We start from the raw sequence: 18,423 nt of genomic DNA, 5'->3' as shown, positions 1-18,423 counted from the left end.
GCTAATAATATTGGATCAGAATCCTACTTGGGGATCAGATTCCCTACCCCCTCTCTTGTTGGAAATAAGTTGTTTTACTCCCTCCCTTTGCACCCTCCTCCCAAATCCCCCACCACTAGTATGCAACTCTTACATTAGTAGCTGAAGGTTTTTTTCCTATAATAGTAGTCTGTTTTGGAGTGCTGTCTAACCAACTGGATTCCAAGCCTGCTAATCAGGTTGACTCCCAAGGCAATAATACAGTTACAGGTCAAATCTGCTTACTGGAAAGTTGAATGCACACAATGCAGGAAAACCCATACTTAGATATTTCCCAAGCAAAACCACCTCCTTCCCCCTGCTTACCAAACTGCCCTGTCATTATAGGGGTCAACATGTGTGGTAATACCATTAAGTGAAAGGCAGATGTTGCTTCAATCTGTCTTTGAACCTTTTCAAATCTCTGATGTGTATGGAAGTTCACTGATTTATGTTCAGAATCAAAACCCAGGTCATGGTTTCAAAAACCACCTGGCAAGATCTGCTGTTGAATTCTATAAATATAATAATTTCTGGGTCCAGATAATGATTAAAAACCCAACTTGCTCGCTAATATCCTGACACTCCTACCTGGACTGGCTTATATGTGACTGTCAGTTTGATTCATAATGATCTTAACTTTTTTAACACTGATTTCTGTTTATTTTCAGTCGACCTATTAGTCGGTTTTCTCCTTTGAGCTATGACCAGACGCACTTGCACCCTCACCTTTTCCAGGAGCAGTTCCGATTTTTAACTAACAACTTCAATCCAGCAACAGCAATGTTTTCCCAAGGCATGAAAATTGCACAGATGGACTCACTTTCAAACTATAACCAAAATATAGCTGGTAAAGCCGTCATGCAGCACGAACATCAACAACAAGATTTCACAGCTTCATCACTACATCAGGCATTGCTTTCTCCAACGCCATCTGACTACACAAGACACCAGCAAGTTTCTCAGCAGTATGGCCATATGATTCAGGGACTGCTATCACCCAGGCACTCTTTGACAGGCCAACAGGACCTGCGTTTACCTCCTGCTGAAATGCCACATTTTTTAAAACGTCACCAGCGGCAGCAACAACAGCAAGAATATGACTTGCTGAGGCACATGAACCAAGGGGTGGGGGATGCTGGAAATATGACTGCCAACTTGTGTGGGCAGCAACAGACTTTATCAGAGCGACAGACATTAAATATGCCTTATCAGAGTACAGAAACGTATCATCAGCATCGTCTGCTCCAGGTCAGAGGCCAAGATCATATTCCACAGCCCCCTTCGTCATCCCAAGGCCACAGTTTTGTACGTCATCCCCCACTGATGCATTCGGAGAGTATGGAAGAGGATTGTGTGAATGAGGGGAACAGGGAGGGGTATCAGGACAATACAGACTCAACTGACACATCCACCAAATGCTGCCAAGAGAATCCAGTGCTGCTCAATGCTATTAGGTGTGGGGCTGCAGAGCCACTACTAGCAAATATAAATCATGTGCACAAAATGGGTGTTTCACAGCCTTACAGTCACCAGGCAGTCCCTGGCTTTGCCGGAAGCAAAGTGCCAAGCAGAGGTAAGTGATAAGAAGTAGTATTTATCACTAATTGTGATGATTTTTCATACCATATCCTTAACACTTGATTCTTACAGAAAGAAAATTTTCCTGGTGTTGCATCTTAAATGATTTTGTACAGACTGGTCCATCATAAATATTTGTGGTCCAGAATAACACTCAGTCACTTAATTAATGTTTGGGTATCACTTACAAATTTTGTTAGTTATAGATCAAGTCTGACATGATTTTACATTCAGCAGATTTATTTTTATTTGCTATTTCCAAAATCCAGTACCGGAATGATTTCACTGGTGGGTGGACTGATGCTTGACAAGTTGCATGCTATTGACATGCAAGATCCCAGAGAAATAGCTTTCCATACAGGAGGTCATAATTGTATTGGTGGGAATCATTACTTGCCCAGGGAAAAGGAGGTAGATTTCAGGCATGAGAAACCAGGGGCTCAGCAGAATGATTGCTGAAACTTTGTTAATTTGTTAAGGAGTTCAGAAAGGATTGTGGCTGGAAGAAAGGAATAAAAGAACAGCTGGAGACAGGGTGTTGCAGGTAGAGGATGACTCAGGTTTCCTTATGAAACCTTGATGAACACTTTTAATTCCTGATAAGAAATTCCTGAAATCTCTCACTATTCAGATAACAATATTTTTTTATTTTTCCTGTCAATTGGGCAATGTTACATTTTCTAACACTATTCCCTACTTGCTAGATCTTTGCCATGCTGTTAACCCATCTATTTCCCTTTGTATCCTCCTTGCATGCTCTTCATAATTTAATTTCCCACCTATCTTTGTGTTATCAGTACCTTCATCAGAGTCATCTATATAACTTGTAAAGCATTGAGGCCCCAGCATCAATCCTTGTAGCATGCCATTTGTTACATGTTGCCAACCAGAAAAAGATCCATTTATACCTACTCTTTGTTTACTTATGCCTGCACTGTTTTCTACCATAATGCTATGTAAGTCTACACTTGTTGCTTTCTCATTTTTGTTTTGTTGAACGTATATACCAAGCATTTTAGCTTTTGGATTAGAGTTGGATGATTTGTTAATACGTTAAGGGAGTGATTTTCTTTTTAGGAGGATGGTATAAAGGGAACAATATGTTTTGGCTGCCTGTTTTACCCAGCACCCAGCCTTCAGGCCACTGACTGCAGTAAGAGTGAAAATGCTAAGGCATTCATGGAAAACTGAACATTAGAGTTTTCTGTCCCAAACTCCCTACACCCACATCACTACCCTTGTGTCCTGCCCACTTGCAAAGTAATTTAGGTACAACAGATAATTAGACACTTCTAGAACTAAATATTCTGTTGTACTTTTACGTACAGTGCAATTGAATTTTATCAGAAGACTAATTGCTGAACACAGTCAGATACTTAGTGCTGGGTAGTGTACACTTGGCAATTTGTTCTAGCTTCTCTGTGCATAAATACAGAGAACGCGAGGCACATATAGTGATGCCAAACTGTGGTCAATCCCTTATACGTGTCTTTTTAAGTAGCTGAGTAGTGAGTACCTTTGGCGCCACACACTGAAGCAAGTCTTAAGGATTGGAGTTAAAAGGAGGCTGATCTCAACTGATCCACTTTCGGGCAAGTTGTGATATCCATTGCCCTCATGCTGTGCCCTCCTTTAAGTGATTTTTCTTGATGTTTGCTCCCACCATCCTACCATCTCCAGGTTGCTGTTCTTTGGCATCCTCAAAACATATCCATTTGCACAAAATTGGTGTTGGGTGCCCCATGTAGCACTATTTTAACATGTCTTTTCAGGCCAAGAATGGAATAGGGATTCAGCTGTCGGATTGATCTGATTACTTGTCTGTAAGATCTTATGTTTTGCATTGTTATCTAGTTTAATTAAAATTCTGTGTAATTAGTATGATAGGAATTAAAACTCAACAGTGATAAAAATGAGAGCTTTATCTGATTATGTCAGCATTTAAACACATCAGTGTAAAAGATTATGATCACTATACCTTTCATATTGTGTGTGTGTGTGATGTTTGTGCTGAAATTTACATCAAGAAGTAGCAGTGTCTTAGATAAGACATGAGAATATATTGAATTTATGGTTACCAAATGGTGGGAGAAGTTCAATGCAAGGTTCCAAAGAATCAGAGAGCAGATAAACCTAAGATATGGAAAGTGGAGTGATAACAAGTTTGTATTACTAAAAGTCTTCAAAATCCCTGAAGTCCAATGCCAGGGTGTGGCCTGAAAAGGCATGTTAAAGTAGTCTACATGGGACACCCACACCAGTTTGTGCAAGTGGATATGTGATAGGGAGCCCCTGTGGACAAAGACTGATACCAAGGGTGGTGGGAAATTATGAGGGGCATAGATGGGTAGACAGAATCTTTTTCCCAGGGTAGAAATGTCAAGTAGTAGAGGACATGCATTTAAGGTGATGGGGGAAAGTTTAAAGGAGATATGCAGAGCAAGTCTTTTACACAGTGTGGTTGGTGCCTAGAACTGGCTGCCGGGGTAGTGGTGGAAGCAGATATGATAGTGGTGTTTAAGAGGTTGTTAGATACATGAATGTGCTGGGAATGGAGGGATATGGATTATGTACAGGCAGAAGAGATTTCGTTCGGTGCAGACATTGTGGGCTGAAGGGCTTATTCCTGTGCTGTACTGTCCTATGTTAGGAAAGAGGGGAAAAATGGGGAGGTAACTAGATGGTTTTAGCAATGAATATGTTAGAGTCGAACAAAAATAGAGAAACAACTCTTTGCCTCACTTTTCATCCAGAAAATTCTTCACAATTGTAACAGTCCGTGAAAGGAGGTAGCTACACACTAAGTAAAATACATATTTTGTCAACAATAGTGACGTCTAAGAATTAATTTCTGAGTTTCTTAACATACTTTGCAGATAGTGTATATTTTCATATTCAGGAAATTTTGGAATTTGTCATTGTTGGTGAGATAATCTTTTTCTTCAAGAAGATGGGACTAAGCCTAGTTTCCTGCAGTTTGTGACTCTTTGAGTTAAAGTTCAGCCTATTCTCTGCATTCCTGATTGCTGCGTAATAGAATAAATATGATTACAGACTGATACCAGATATTCTCACTCCTAAAGTCGGGGGAGGGGTGGGTTCAGAGGTAGGGGTGGTGAATATGTCGTTTTACTGCAAAGGTGAATTAAGTGGATGCAGGCATACAGATTCTTGGGTACAGCAATAGGCATCCTGGAGAGGAGGTTTAGAGCAGATGGTGAATGATAAAGCTGAGCAGAGCAGAGAAAAAAATCTCACTTAAAAAAAAAATAATTTGCTCTGTTGTTTCTAGTCCCTCATTAAGTATCTCCCTAATTTTAATTCTACCATCCATTCTGTACACTACTTACTAGAAAAAAGCAGGTAACCCACTTGTCCCTGTGATATTGGGCACTGGGCATGAAATGCACTGGAACACATTGTCTCCACCTTCGCCCCATACTCTGCCTCCATCTTCTCTCCACTTGCCTCAAAATTCACGTGCAGCATTGACAACTTCCCAGTCATTTCACACCATTTCAGAAATTAGACCAGGAACATCTCACCTCCTGCTACCACTTTCATAACAGGGGCTTAAGGGACGCTGTAATTTCTCCTGCATTGCCCCTTCTGGAGCATTACAGAGGAACTTGGACCAAGTTGTTTTGGGATTGGGCTCTTCTGGGACAACCTGGTCTTCCAAGGACAGTGTTGGATTGGGACGTCTACCTTCACCCTTCATCCTTATTGCCCATACTTCATCAGCTTCACATCAGCCCCCAATCTCAGCTCTGCCTGTCTAATTCCATGATTGCCCAAGTCCCAACCCTAAACCTCCCACCCTTCCTGTCACTTCCCAAGTCCAAGGCTTTGACCCCTTTTCCCTGCCAGACCTGGGATTACCTTGATCTGCAGCCTCAGCCCTGAGATCAGCTAATTTCCACACTCCAGCTCCTCAATTTTCCTCCCCTTTCAAACTTCAGTAGCCTCACAATTTTCTTTCCCAATGCATCCCCCCCACCTCGAACCTTGCCCATGTTGCCACTATTCAGATTTGTGGGTATCCACATTTCCCCCCCAGCTAACTTGCCAGTGTACAGATTTTTGACCCTACCAACATTCAGATGTTGCATGTGTTCCAGTTTCACTCCCTTGGCCACAGTTCAGCCATCCTTAACCTAAGCAGCATAGCATTCGAGGGCACATATTATTTATTTACTTTATTCATACAGTACGGTAACAGGCCCTTCTGGCCCAATGAGTCCGCGCCGCCCATTTTTTAAACCCATGTTTACCTACCCGTATGTCTTTAGAATGTGGGAGGAAACCAGAGCACCTAGAGGAAACCCACACAGACACGGGGAGAACGTACAAGCTCCTTGCAGACAGCAACGAGAATTGAACCCCAATCACTGGCGCTGTAATAGCATCGCGCTAACCGCTACGTTACTGTGCCACCCTCGCTACACTTGCCTGAGGGCTTTTAAACTGAGGTTCACAGTGAGGGACCATCATTGACATTGTTGGCACCCTGCCACTATGTCCCACCTCACGGATCCATTAAGGTGCACTTGACTTTCTAGGCACCATTCCTTAACTGCTAATAACTGAACCATTATATTTGTCTTGTGTCACCTGGCAGAAAGTACAGAAGTATCAGAAAGTGATATTTAGAAGTGCTAGGTATAATTTTGGTCTCACCCCATATAGTGTAGAGTTGCTGAGCTCGGGTTTGAGTTTGTGATACTTTTTTCAAAAAATTCACTCATAATATTTGTTCATCTTGCATAATTTCATGACGCAAATGGAATGGCTAAATGGAACCTGGTTATCTCCCACCTTCCAAATGTGTGTGGGTTGGTAGGTTACTTAGATACTGTAAATTGCTCCTACAAAGGTGAGTGGTAGAATCTGTGGGGTGTTGATGAGAATGTGGGGAGAATAAGTTACAGGGAAAATTATCAGGTTAATAGGATTGCTATCTGACCAGGCACAGACTCGATGGGCCAAAGTGGCCTCTTCCTATGTCATATTAAAATATGGAAACAGGAAATATTCCTCTCTGTACTGAAAAAGGAAAACAAATTCCAGTTTATTACTCAGAAGCAACACTCTTATCACACTGTTCTCCACATTTTAGGAGAGGCCACAATCTTCAAAGTCAAAGCTGAGTTTATTGTCATATGCACAAGTACATGTATGCACAGGTGCAATGAAAAACTTGCTTGTAGCAGCATCACAGGCACATAGCATCAGATAAGCAACATTCACAAGAAAAACACAAATTAAGCATAAATTATACACAATTTTTACAAGAAAAAAAACACAATTAGAAAAAAAGAACAAAGTCCATTTCAATGCAAAGTGATCACAGTGGTTATAATATTGCTAAACTGTAGTGGTGATTGGACTTTTGCGGTTGGTTCAAGAACCAAATGGTTGAAGGGAAGTAATTGTTCTTGAATCTGATGGTGTGGGACTTCAGGATTCTGTACCTCCTGCCTGATGGTAACTGCGAGAAGATGGCATGGCCTGGATGGTGGGGATCTTTGATGATGGATGTTGCCTTCTTGAGGCAGCACCTCCTGTAGATACTACTGATGTTGGGGAGGGATGTGCCTGTGATGTATTGGGCTGAGTCTACTCTCTGCAGCTTCTTACGTTCCTGTGAGTTCAAATAGCTGTAGCAGACTGTGATGCAACCAGTCAGGATACTTTGAACAGTACATCTGTAGAAGTGTGTTAGAGTGTTTGGTTACAAGCTGAATGTCATCCTGTTAAGAAAATAAAGATGCTGACATGCTTTCCTTCTGATTGCATCTATGTGCCGGGCCCAGGACCGGTCATCCGATGTGTTAACACCCAGGAATTTAAAGCTGCTGACTCTCCCCATCGCTGATTGCCCAATGTAGACTGGCACATGTTCGCCCTCCTTTCCCTTTCTGAAGTCAACAATCAGCTCTTTAGTTTTGCTGATGTTTAGCGAGAAGTTGCTGTTGCTGCACATTTCAACCAGGTGTCGAATCTCACTCCGGTAAGCTGACTCATCGCCACCTGTGATTTGTCCAACAACAGTAGTGTTATCGGTGAATTTGGAAATAGCGTTGGAGCTGTGCCTAGCCACACAGTCGTGTGTGTAGAGAGTAGAGCAGGGGGGTTAAGCGTGCAGCCTTGAGGTACACCTGTGTTGATGATCAGCGAGGAGGAGATGTTTTTGCCAATCCTCACTGACTGAGGTCTGCTGATGAGGAAGTCAAGTATGCAATTGCAGAGAGAGGTACAGAGGCCCAGGTCTTGAAGCTTGATGTTGAGGTTGGATGGGATGATTGTGTTGAATGCCGAGCTCTGGATGATGAACAGCAATTGGTCTGGAAGTCACAAACTCAGGACTATAAATTATGAAATAATGTCCATTACCATTGTGGTACGAGGACCACTCAAACACCTTTCTGAGCTGATACAATTGCAGTGACCTTCAGTAGTGTCAAGAATCAAAGAACTTCCTTCCCACAAGTGTTCCAGATAATGAAACATTTCAAACCTGAACCACGAGGGTCGGAGTCTCAGATGATGATTATCTTAGAATTGTTAATGAATGCACTCAAAATTGTGTTCACATATTAAAACCATCTGAATAACTGCAAAAAACAATTCAGTTTTTCTTTAATTAAAACCAGCAATAGTGAAGCTAATGCCATTGATCCTACAATATTACATACCTGAAATGTCAACTACTGATGTGTCATAGATCACTTTTACATTTGATGAGAATGTCTCAGATTTAGAAGGATGGATTTTCTTTTCTGTTGGCTCCCGAAGGAAGAATTTTATTCTCTTTCCAGTCTGAACTTAGTTTCTTACTTAGTTTTACATTCTATGCATTGATAATTGGCGCAGACCCAATACTTCAGGACTAACTTTGTCCCAGAAAAGAAGTCTGGCATTTAAACAGCTGTTAGCTGCTACTACATGCTTTTGATTCAATAGGTTGTGACAAGTTATTGCTCCTTCACATTTGTCATGTATCTTTCTATTAGTCACCAATGTAAAAATCATGCCTCTTCCAATAAAAACTTCATTAATTCTTACAGTAATGAGAGCTTCACTGCTAATGACATGATTAAAACCAGTGTATTTGTTGATGACATGAAAATGGGTGCAAGAGTAAGTTGTGATGAGGATATTGTGACGGCATTGGGATATAGATAGACTGAGTGGGCGAAAACTTGGTAAATGGAGTTTAATGTGGGAAAGTGTAAGGTCATGTACTTCACTAAGTGGAATCAAAAGGCAGATTATTATCGCAATGGAAAATTATTACAAATGAGAAAAGTACAGAGGGATTTAGGTTCTTGTGCATGAATCATAAGAAGTTAACAGAGAGAGGTACGGCAAGTAGTTAAGAGGGCAAGTGGCATATTGGCCTTTACTGCAATAAGGGATGTTTTATTAGTATTGTTCAGGGTGTTGTTGAGGCCACACCAGGAATGCTGTGCATGGCCCTGGCCTCTTTACCTAAGAAAGGATATAGTAGCATTGGAGGCAGCCCAAAAGAGATTCACCAGACTGTTTCCTGGGATGAGAAGAATGACCTGTTGAGATGCTAAAGAAGTTGGTTCTGAATTCTTTTGCATTTAGAAGAATGAAGGGTGATCTTCTTGAAACAAAATAAGGTCCTAAGGGGGTATGACGGGTTAGATGTTGGGGTGTTTTCATTTGTGAGAGAATCTTGAACAAGAGGACATGGTTTCAAAATAAGGGGCCGGTCATTTAAAACTGAGGTATGTAGAAACTTCCCTTAGAGGGCGGTGAATCTCTGGAGTTCTCTGCTCCAGAGAGTTCTGGAGGCTAACTCATTAAAATATTTAAGGTGGAGGTAGATAAATTTCTGAAAGATTGGGCTTGAAGGCTGTGGGAGGGGGGTTCTGGAACAGAGGAGGTATTAAGGCCTGGGGTAGATCAGCCATGATCATATTGAATGGCAGGGCAGGCTTGTGAAGCCAGGTGGTCTACTCCTACTCCTTGTGTTCTTTCTCGTGTTCCTTTGTTCTCGTGTATAGTTCAAGTGATCCAAAGTGCAAATGGATCAGCTATTAGGACTACCAGGAAACAATATGTTGATCAGCCTTTGGATGCTATTTTGTGACAAATGACACAAATGCAGAGAGGGAGGTGGATATAGAAAGTGTTATGAGATCACGAACAATACCACAATAAAGATCATTGCAGCTGCTAAAGTTATAACAGATACTAGCACTGAAACTACTTCAAATCGCTCTCTTATTTCAGAGTCCATGACAGGGGATCGAATGGATGGAAGGGCTCCCATGCAGCCAATGGAAGTAAATGATCACAACGGAATTGGTTACACAATAAGACAGTCAACTAGAACTCTCCAACGGCATCACACCATTCAGACAAGTGATGATGCTTATGTATGTGCACAATATTTAATTCTCTTGCATCAGTAGTTATTAAGTGGCAAATTATTCCCTTGGTTTATAATGTAATTGATGAGTTCTGAACAAAATGACATACTTGCTTCAAGATTAATATGTTCGGTTTTGTGCTTTTCATATTTCAGACTGTTAAACAAGTATTAACCAGAAACAGTGGTGTTTTTTCAATCTTGGCCCAGCAAAATTCAAAGCTCATTACCATTGACTTAACTAAATAATATGACTGGGAATCACCAAAGAATTAAAAATGCATGATTTCTAACTATGGTCCCTTAAAACATTGACCAAATCTTCCTCTAAATTTCTTCTCTTCAGCTCTGGCTTTATCCCAACTCTTCCATAGTGCAGTAAAAGGAAAAATAAAACTGGAAATACTCAACAGGTCAGGCAGTATTTGTAGGGAGAGAAACTGAACTTACATTGTAGGTCAATTACCCTTCATCAGAACCGAAAAAGTGAGAAAATGTGCACGTTATAAGTTGCAGAGTCATAGTTGTACAGCATAGAAATGGCCCTTTGGCCCACCATGTCTATGCTAACCTTTTAGCTATCTACAATAATCCCATTTACCAGGATTAGGTCCATGTTCTTCTATGTCTTGCCTATTTAAGTGCCTGTCTAAATGTGTCTGAAATGTAGTGATTTTATCTGATTCCACCTCCTCTCTGCAGCCTATTCCAGATGTCAACCACTCTCTGTGTAAAAAAAACACTTTCCCCTCAAATCCTCCTTAAAATTCCTTCCTCTCACCTTAAACCTTGTATACCCTCTTGTTTTGGATACCCCTACCACTGGGAAAAGATTCTGACTCTCTGTTCTATCTGTGGCTCCTATAAGTTATTTATACTTCTATCAGGTCACCCGTTGGCTTCAAAAGCAAGCCCAGCCTATCCAATCTTTCCCCTAACTAAAGTCCTCCAGTCCAAGCAACATCCTGGTGAATCTCCTCTGTACTCTCTCCAGTGAAACCACATCCTTCCTATAGTTTGGTGACCAGAACGGCACATAATGCTCCAGAGTGGGGGAGAGGTGGAGAGAACAAAGGGAACCCCAGCCCACTTCTACTTCCTCTTGTGATCGACAAGCAGGGCTGGGTGGGTAGACCAATTGTTTCAACCTGCTCGTGTCCCACAAGATTTATTTCTTCCTATCTTCGCTATCCTTTCTCCCCTTGTCCAGCCCCATCCCACTTACATCCGTGATACTTCTGATGCCCTCCACCCAGTTTCATGGTCACTATAGACACCCCTCTACACCTCATTGGGATGGTATGAGGAACATGCATATCTCTCTCGAACAGAGGCCCAATTACTTCCTTCCACCACCACTCTCATACACCTAGTTGAACTTGTTCTTACATTAACCAGCTTCTCCTTCTACTCCACTCACTTTCTCTAAATCAAAGGTGTAGCTATGTGAATCAGTGTGGAACCGAGCTATGCTTATCTCTTTGTAGAGCAGTCCATAGAACATTGACATTCAGGGCCCCTTCCTCAACTCTTTTCCAGGTATATTGATCATTGTATTGAAGCTGCGTCATGCATTCAACTTGAAACTCTCAGTAGTTTTGCTGACACTTTCCACTTTGACATTTCTTCTCTAACTCCATCTCAAGGGATAATCAGCAACCGATTTCAAGCCCACAGACTCCCATGGTGTTCTCAACCGCAGCTGCTCACACTCTGCTTCCTGTAAGGATTCCATTCCCTTCTCCCAGTTTCTCTGTCTCTGTCATATCTGTTCTGATGATGAGATTTTCCATACCATTTCCTTTTTCGTTAACTGTGACTTCCCCTTTATTTTATTTGGGTGGGCTCTCAACTGTATCTCTTCTATTTTCCTTGCTTCTGTTCTCACCCCCTCCAAGCCACAGCAAGAATGCAGTTCCCTATTTTACACACCTTCCACCTTTCTAGCCTTCATAGTCAACAGATCACCTCTGGAAGTGAGTTACCTAAAATTGGAGAATCCATTATTGTCTGGAAATGTACCCAGACAAAAGATGAGTTGATGTTCCTTGATCTTGCATTGGGCCTCATGGTAATAATGCAGGAAGTCCTAGGTGGATAGCCCAGAGTGGGAGTGGGCTGGAGAATTAAAGTGCCAGGCAACAATAACCTCAGGGTCACTCCTGCAGATTGAGCATAAGTGCTCTGCAAAGTGATCACCCAAGCTATGTCATTCCAGATAAAGCAGCAATTCAGCTGAACTTCTTCCAATCCAGTGTATTGCATACAGTGCTCACGATGAGCTACCCCATACATTGGTGAAACAAGACTCAAATTGGGTGATCACTTTGCACGGCACCTCTATTTAATTTACAAAAGCTTCCAAAGGCCTATCTCTGTGTTTCTCCGTATTTGATATTGAATTGAACGATTTCAGATAACTAGCCTTTCCCAACTGTGGCAGACTTGGTGAGGTTTCAAGTTGGGATGTAAGGTCGTCCCTCTGTAGCATTAACTCAGATTTCCCTTACCACACATCTGCCTGACCTACCGAGCAGTTCCAACTGAGTAGTTCATTTTATTCCACAGATTTGCAACATCCACTATAACACCTCCAGGTTTGATCCCTGTGTCCCATGAAGACCCTCTGAGGTGTTGGTGTGCCTCTGTGTGTGTGTGTATCATAAAACTCTAAGATGACACAACAACTTAATTGGTCAACTAAAGACTAAGTTGCAGCATCAAGGATTCAACAGGAGGAAAGAAAATCAGCTATGGGAAATATAGAGTACCACAGCACAGAAACAGGCCCTTCGGCCCTCCATGTCCAGACTGACATTCAATTCCTATCTGTAATAATCCCATTTACCAACTGAAGCCTACTGTGCCTTGGTGATTCAATTGCTCATCCTGATGCTAATTAAATGTGAGAGTACCTGCTTCCACCATTTTCTCAGACAGTGTGTCCAGATTGCAACTATGGCTGGATGAAAACTTTTTTCTCAGATCCCCTCTAAACATCTTACTCCTCACCTTAACTGTGTGCCCTCTGGTGTGTGTTCCCTTGGGAGGTTGTTTAAATAGTAATGGTTAAAAGAACTGTGCTGGAGAAGCTACACCGTCATTTGGAGGAAACACTTCCGAGCCAGGTCCTTCATGTGATGTCATCACCAGTCTCATTTTAAAAAAAAGAAAAGGAAATCTTTATAGTTTTTAAAGTACTGATTTTGCTGCTTATTCCTTAATTTTACAAATCCATTCTACATTTATTGCCAGATTTAATTTTGCTTTTCATTCATCTTAAAGGACCAGGCAGAACCTTCAGGGATGAGTTTATTAGCTGGAAAGGTGCTTAGCTCTGCTCGTATGTCAGATGTTCTTAGCCAGTCGTCACTCACGGGGAGTCAACAACTGCAGAACAGAGAGAGTGAAGGTGAGAGCTTCTGAAATGTGATAAACAGTGATATTTTAAATACAAATTATATCTTAAAACATAATATCCATAAAGATGCACATCTGCAATTAGGCCAAACCAACTTTTTTTTTGCTTTGAGATGATATTTGTGCATTAATAATTAGCTGTAGTATTTTTGAAGCAAATGGAATAAGGAAAATTGCAATTCTGTGCACATTAATCTTGTTTTTGTTGAGATGGCATAAGTTGGATATTCCATGGTGCACAAGTATTCACTGTTCATAGGTGATTTCTGAGAGAATGGTTTTGGGTGTAACAAACTCTTTCCTTATGATTAATCTCTTCTCCAGCTGCATAAAGGATTTTATGTTAATCCAGTTCCCACATTGAATGTTATTTCATTTATTATCAGGGTGATCATGATTTAGTTGAATAAAACAATCTAGTTTAAAATTGGGTATAATCAAAGTGAGGATTTATTTTTAAAAAGTGGTGTTTTTAAATGTATAATATCCTGAAAATAAAATCACATTAGGTCTATGGTCAGTTGTCAAAGGAGTCCCATGAGACTTTCATGAGTATAATATTTCTTCCCCTCTTAAGTTGTTTTCAGATGGAGAGTCGTATGTAGAATGAGGGAAGAAAAATTCCTCAAACTTTGTAACAAAATGGAGAGCACTGAACTTTCACTACTTGTATATGTCTCATTAAAAGTAGATGGCGTGGTGAGTGTGTGGAATGGGCTACCGGCAATGGTGGTGGAGGCAGATATAATAGGGTCTTTTAAGAGACTTTTGGATAGGTACACGGAGCTGAGAAAAATAGAGGGCTGTGGGTAAGCCTAGTAATTGCTAAGGTAGGGACATGTTTGGCACAGCTTTGTGGGCCGAAGGGCCTGAATTGTGCTGCAGGTTCTCTATGTTTCTAAATAAATCCTGACTAATTTATGAGAGTTTTTCCCAGTGTATCAGATTATAGTTCAATTTACACTTATCGTATAGCTAGGAATATTATGAGATCTCACTGATCTGGCTATCTTTCTGCATTATATACAAGAATGTAATTAGAAGCAGGATAAATCATGTTGCCTTTTGAGCTTGAGATAATATTGCCTCTTGAACTTGTGTTGTTTATTGCTTTTTGAACTGTTCTTCAAGCCTTCCCTCCAGCCCAGTTGCCATATCTTTTGATTGCCTTGGCACCAAAAAAAATTGTTCTTTTTAAACGCTTAAATCAGTAACATTAAAGAGAATTTAAAGCATTGTGCAAAATATTAGATGTGGAAGCAGCAATTAACTACATAGTAGGCAGATTTCTTTGTGGTGTTCAAAAGAGAGCTGGATAAGTTTTCAAAAGAAATAATTTTCAGGGCTGTGGAGAGAGGAGGCGAGAGTGGGACAAGCTGGATTGCACTTGTGTAGAGCTAGTATGAACACAACAGGTCAAGTGGCCTCCTTTCATGCTATATCTGTTCTGTGATGCTGTGAAAATGCTGACTCTTTAAGTTGCTTCTAAAGGTAGAAAGCAGTATCCATCCAGGGCAGGGACAAGAATTCAATGTAATTTTGAGAATGTCTCATGAACACTGAAAGAATGATTTCAGCAATATATGTTCAGATTGCTAGCAATAGTCAATTATGAACAACCTTGATTCAATTTTCTGCAGCAAAGTCTGAAGACAAAGTGAGAATGAATGGCCAAGAATGGCAGGGTGTAGAATTTCAGATCTTGTCTGAAGTGCCACAGGTAAATGTCCCTCAGCAGGAAAGGAGATATAACCAGAAGGAAAGGTGAGGGTGAGCCATACTTCATGCCTTGTAGGAGTTACTTCACTATTATTGGCTGGAGTTGACCATTCCCTGCATGACAAGGTGTAAAATCTCTGCAATGCTAACATGGAACAAAATATTGTAGCCTCTCTCCATCCTAAAATGGCAATTGAAAATCAAAAGAAGCAGATCTTTGTAAAAAAAAATGGAAACTCCATTTTAATGAAACTTCAGAAAAAATATTTAGTGAGGCTACTGGCTTGTGGTTTTTCACTGGAAAGTGGGTGAATCTCTAGAATTTGATCATAGAAATGTTGATTAAAATACTGTAATATCACATAATAAAAGCAGGATTTTACTTGATTGTAAACAAGTGAACCTAGCTAAGAATAGCTAGAATTAGGAAACGTATATCCTAAAACACTGGTAAATTCATTGTTTCTGCAAGTGCTACCACTGACCCTCAGTATAGCTGACGATAATTTGAATAAAAAACCATGTATAAAGGTTTAATTTAAAATGTTTTTGTTTAATAATCTTATTGATTATTATTTGATTCTTATTTGTTTTTCACAGAGCGTGATGGAAGTTCGCAAAGTTCTGCCGAACCAAACCCAGGAGAGGGCTCAGCACATTCAAACAGTTCTTGCTGCCCTGCCAAATGCATCACTGACATCCTGAAAGAACTGAATCCACCATTTGACAACAAACTATGTCCCTACAAACATCCTGATTTGGCCTTTGGAATGGAGCAAGCAGGAGTGTAGCGGATAGAGTGGTGAGCTACAGTGTTGTTCTGAGGATTTTGTGCATATTTGGTTCATCTAGTATTTCATTAATAAAAAAATAAGAAATGATAGAAATACTCAGCAAGCCGGGCATTATCAGTGAAGAATGGAATGGAGTTGATGCTTCAGGTCAATGACCTTTCATCAACATTGCCGTATTTTGAAATTCTGCCTTAGTTAAAACAATGAAAATGTTTTATATTGGCTGCTTCATATTTCACATGTATATTCTAATTATTGTTTCAAGTTCTTGACGATTAAAAAGCTAGTTAACCATTTGGCTTTTTACTTTTTGATTTGATGTCTGTCAAAAATTCTTCAATGTGATTGGCTGCTCAATTTACTTGACGACAGAAGTGTTACTGGACATGAAATCCCCTACCACATCTGCCTGATAGACTATACCTTTTGCTAGATTTCTATGCGTACATTTATTTGTGCTTGGGGAAGTGCATCACTCTGTAGTTGATTGGGTCAGGATTGTTCCATTTTGTTGTTCTTCTGAAGTCCTTCGTTGCTGTTGCCACACCTACGTTTTTTTTCAATGCATGGTTGATATCACCATTAATTTTGTGCAAACTTTGTTGACAATTTATTTTCCTTTACAGTGGAACTCAATCTTTATCTTCCCATTATGTCCACATCCAAGCACAGGCTCCAGCAAAGTTCTTTCCTGCTTATTATTTTTCTGATTACTAACCCAGTGCTGCTTAAATTGAGAGTCTTGTTAACTTTACACTGATCGGAGATCACAATTGGATCCTTGTTGCTCTGTTGGTCTCAGCCACTCACTGAGGTATCAAGGGAACTAGGTCACAAACTAGTTATACAGTCAAAATATTTTTCATTCATCCATCACATCAAGCTAATCGTCAGTTCTTTTTTGTTCTTCTGCAGACGAGTGTGTTCAGCTTTGAGGTGAAAGGTCCATTTTGCCAACAGTATCTATCAGCATCATGCCCAAACTTCATTGTATTTCTTTCCAGCACAATATCGTGACTCGTCCCCTGTCAGTTGAGTGGTTGCGCTACTTGCCACACCTGTCAGTACCAGTCATGTGGAGAAGAGAAGACTGAAGTTTTCAAGATTACAAAAGTGAAAGTGCAAACAGCCCTGGCTCCCAGGCAGTCTCGTATGTCAAGCCCTCTCCTGACCTAAGCCTGCCGAAACAAAAACCCACCAAGCCCTGTGATGTCACTTTATCCAGGGAGAGTAACTGAGTAGTTCAGCATGCGCCCTGAGGCCTAATTTACTCTGTGAGCAATAAGACTGCTTGCTGTCCCTCTGGTACTCCTCCATTTTCAATTTTTGCCTAACAGTGGTGCAATATGCTTTGTTTTTCATGTTTCTTTACCCGTGTTGATCACTGTGCTTTCTTTCTCTTGTTAATATCTGCGTCATTTACCAAAAAAAAGTGTACGGCCATTTCTTTTAAGGCAAGTTAGATTTTATGGTTTTTATTTCCCATCCATGTAGAACCTGTTATGTTACTTTACGATATGAATTAAATGAACTGTGTTTAAAAGGAAATTGTCAAAATAGATGATTTTGTTATATTTGAATTGTAACTTGCACCTTTGTTAAAGTATTTTTCCCTTTTTATGGCATTGTAATTGTGACTTGTTTCCTTGTGCCAGGTGAAACTTGTTAATGTTAACCCTTTGAAATTTCACAGTGCGTATTATGTTTCTATGTCTTTTTTTATATAAAAAAAACACCTAGAGCCTGCCAAAAAGACCAGGTTTTGGGCTACTTTCTGAACTCTAAAATTTATCAGAAAAAAAATACATTTAGATTGAAAGATTTATCTGCTTCAAAAAGTGTAAGAGGCAGAACTTTGAAAGGAATTTGCACGAATGGAAAGAGAGACTACAGCTAACCCAGTCAAGCAGTGTTGAACTGTGATTTTAGTAATCATGGTTTTTTAACAAAAACAGAAAAGTAGCTTGGGACAGAGAATTTTTAGACCTGATTGAAAATTAAAATATCATCCATTTATCTGCTTCTAAACTACATATCTGTCCAATTTCTGTCATTTGTAAATTTTTTGTTACATTTATTTGATGAAAAAAAAGTCAAAAACTTGATATTCAGCTGTTTAACGGGAAGGTACCAAGAAAACACTGAAAGCTTTTATTGTATGTATCTTTTCTTTGTTTACATGACACTGTATTTATGGGAGAGTCAACTGCCAATCCAAGGAAAAAAATCAGAACTGAAATGCAGTGCCATCTCTCATCTGTAACACATTTTTAATGTTGCTTTGTATTGTAGTAATCAATACGCAGTATATGTTGAATGTATATTAATATACTTTGCTATTTCTGTTTCGGAAATGTTGAAAGTACCTTTTTCTTGTTTATGTTGGACAAAAGGTTCAGTGATCTAGTACATTGTGTGGGTCACTTGCAACTAGTAATTTAGTTGGAAAGTGGGATCATGACAAATAAAACCTATGTAATTTGA

General features: G+C 40.2%; 1 protein-coding gene across 3 annotated transcripts in view; it reads left to right on the top strand.

Annotated features, from left to right (window-relative positions):
• Positions 1 to 18,423, top strand: part of sik3 (SIK family kinase 3) — a 244,102-nt gene extending 225,679 nt beyond the window's left edge. For 2 of the 3 annotated variants that reach the window (XM_052039992.1, XM_052039989.1), the window contains 5 exons: positions 690 to 1,594; positions 9,868 to 10,013; positions 13,292 to 13,418; positions 15,746 to 15,947; positions 16,855 to 18,423. In XM_052039992.1, coding sequence (XP_051895952.1) covers positions 690 to 1,594; positions 9,868 to 10,013; positions 13,292 to 13,418; positions 15,746 to 15,936 — 1,369 coding nt within the window. In that variant the 3' untranslated portion in view covers positions 15,937 to 15,947; positions 16,855 to 18,423. The remainder of the gene's footprint in view (positions 1 to 689; positions 1,595 to 9,867; positions 10,014 to 13,291; positions 13,419 to 15,745; positions 15,948 to 16,854) is intronic. The other variant, XM_052039991.1, reaches the window with a different exon arrangement.

The sequence above is a fragment of the Pristis pectinata genome, chromosome 27, assembly GCF_009764475.1.
Source record: "Pristis pectinata isolate sPriPec2 chromosome 27, sPriPec2.1.pri, whole genome shotgun sequence".
Taxonomy (NCBI): Eukaryota; Metazoa; Chordata; class Chondrichthyes; order Rhinopristiformes; family Pristidae; genus Pristis; species Pristis pectinata.
The sequence above is the reverse complement of the archived record's forward strand: the minus strand, read 5'-3'. Positions and strand labels throughout refer to the sequence as shown.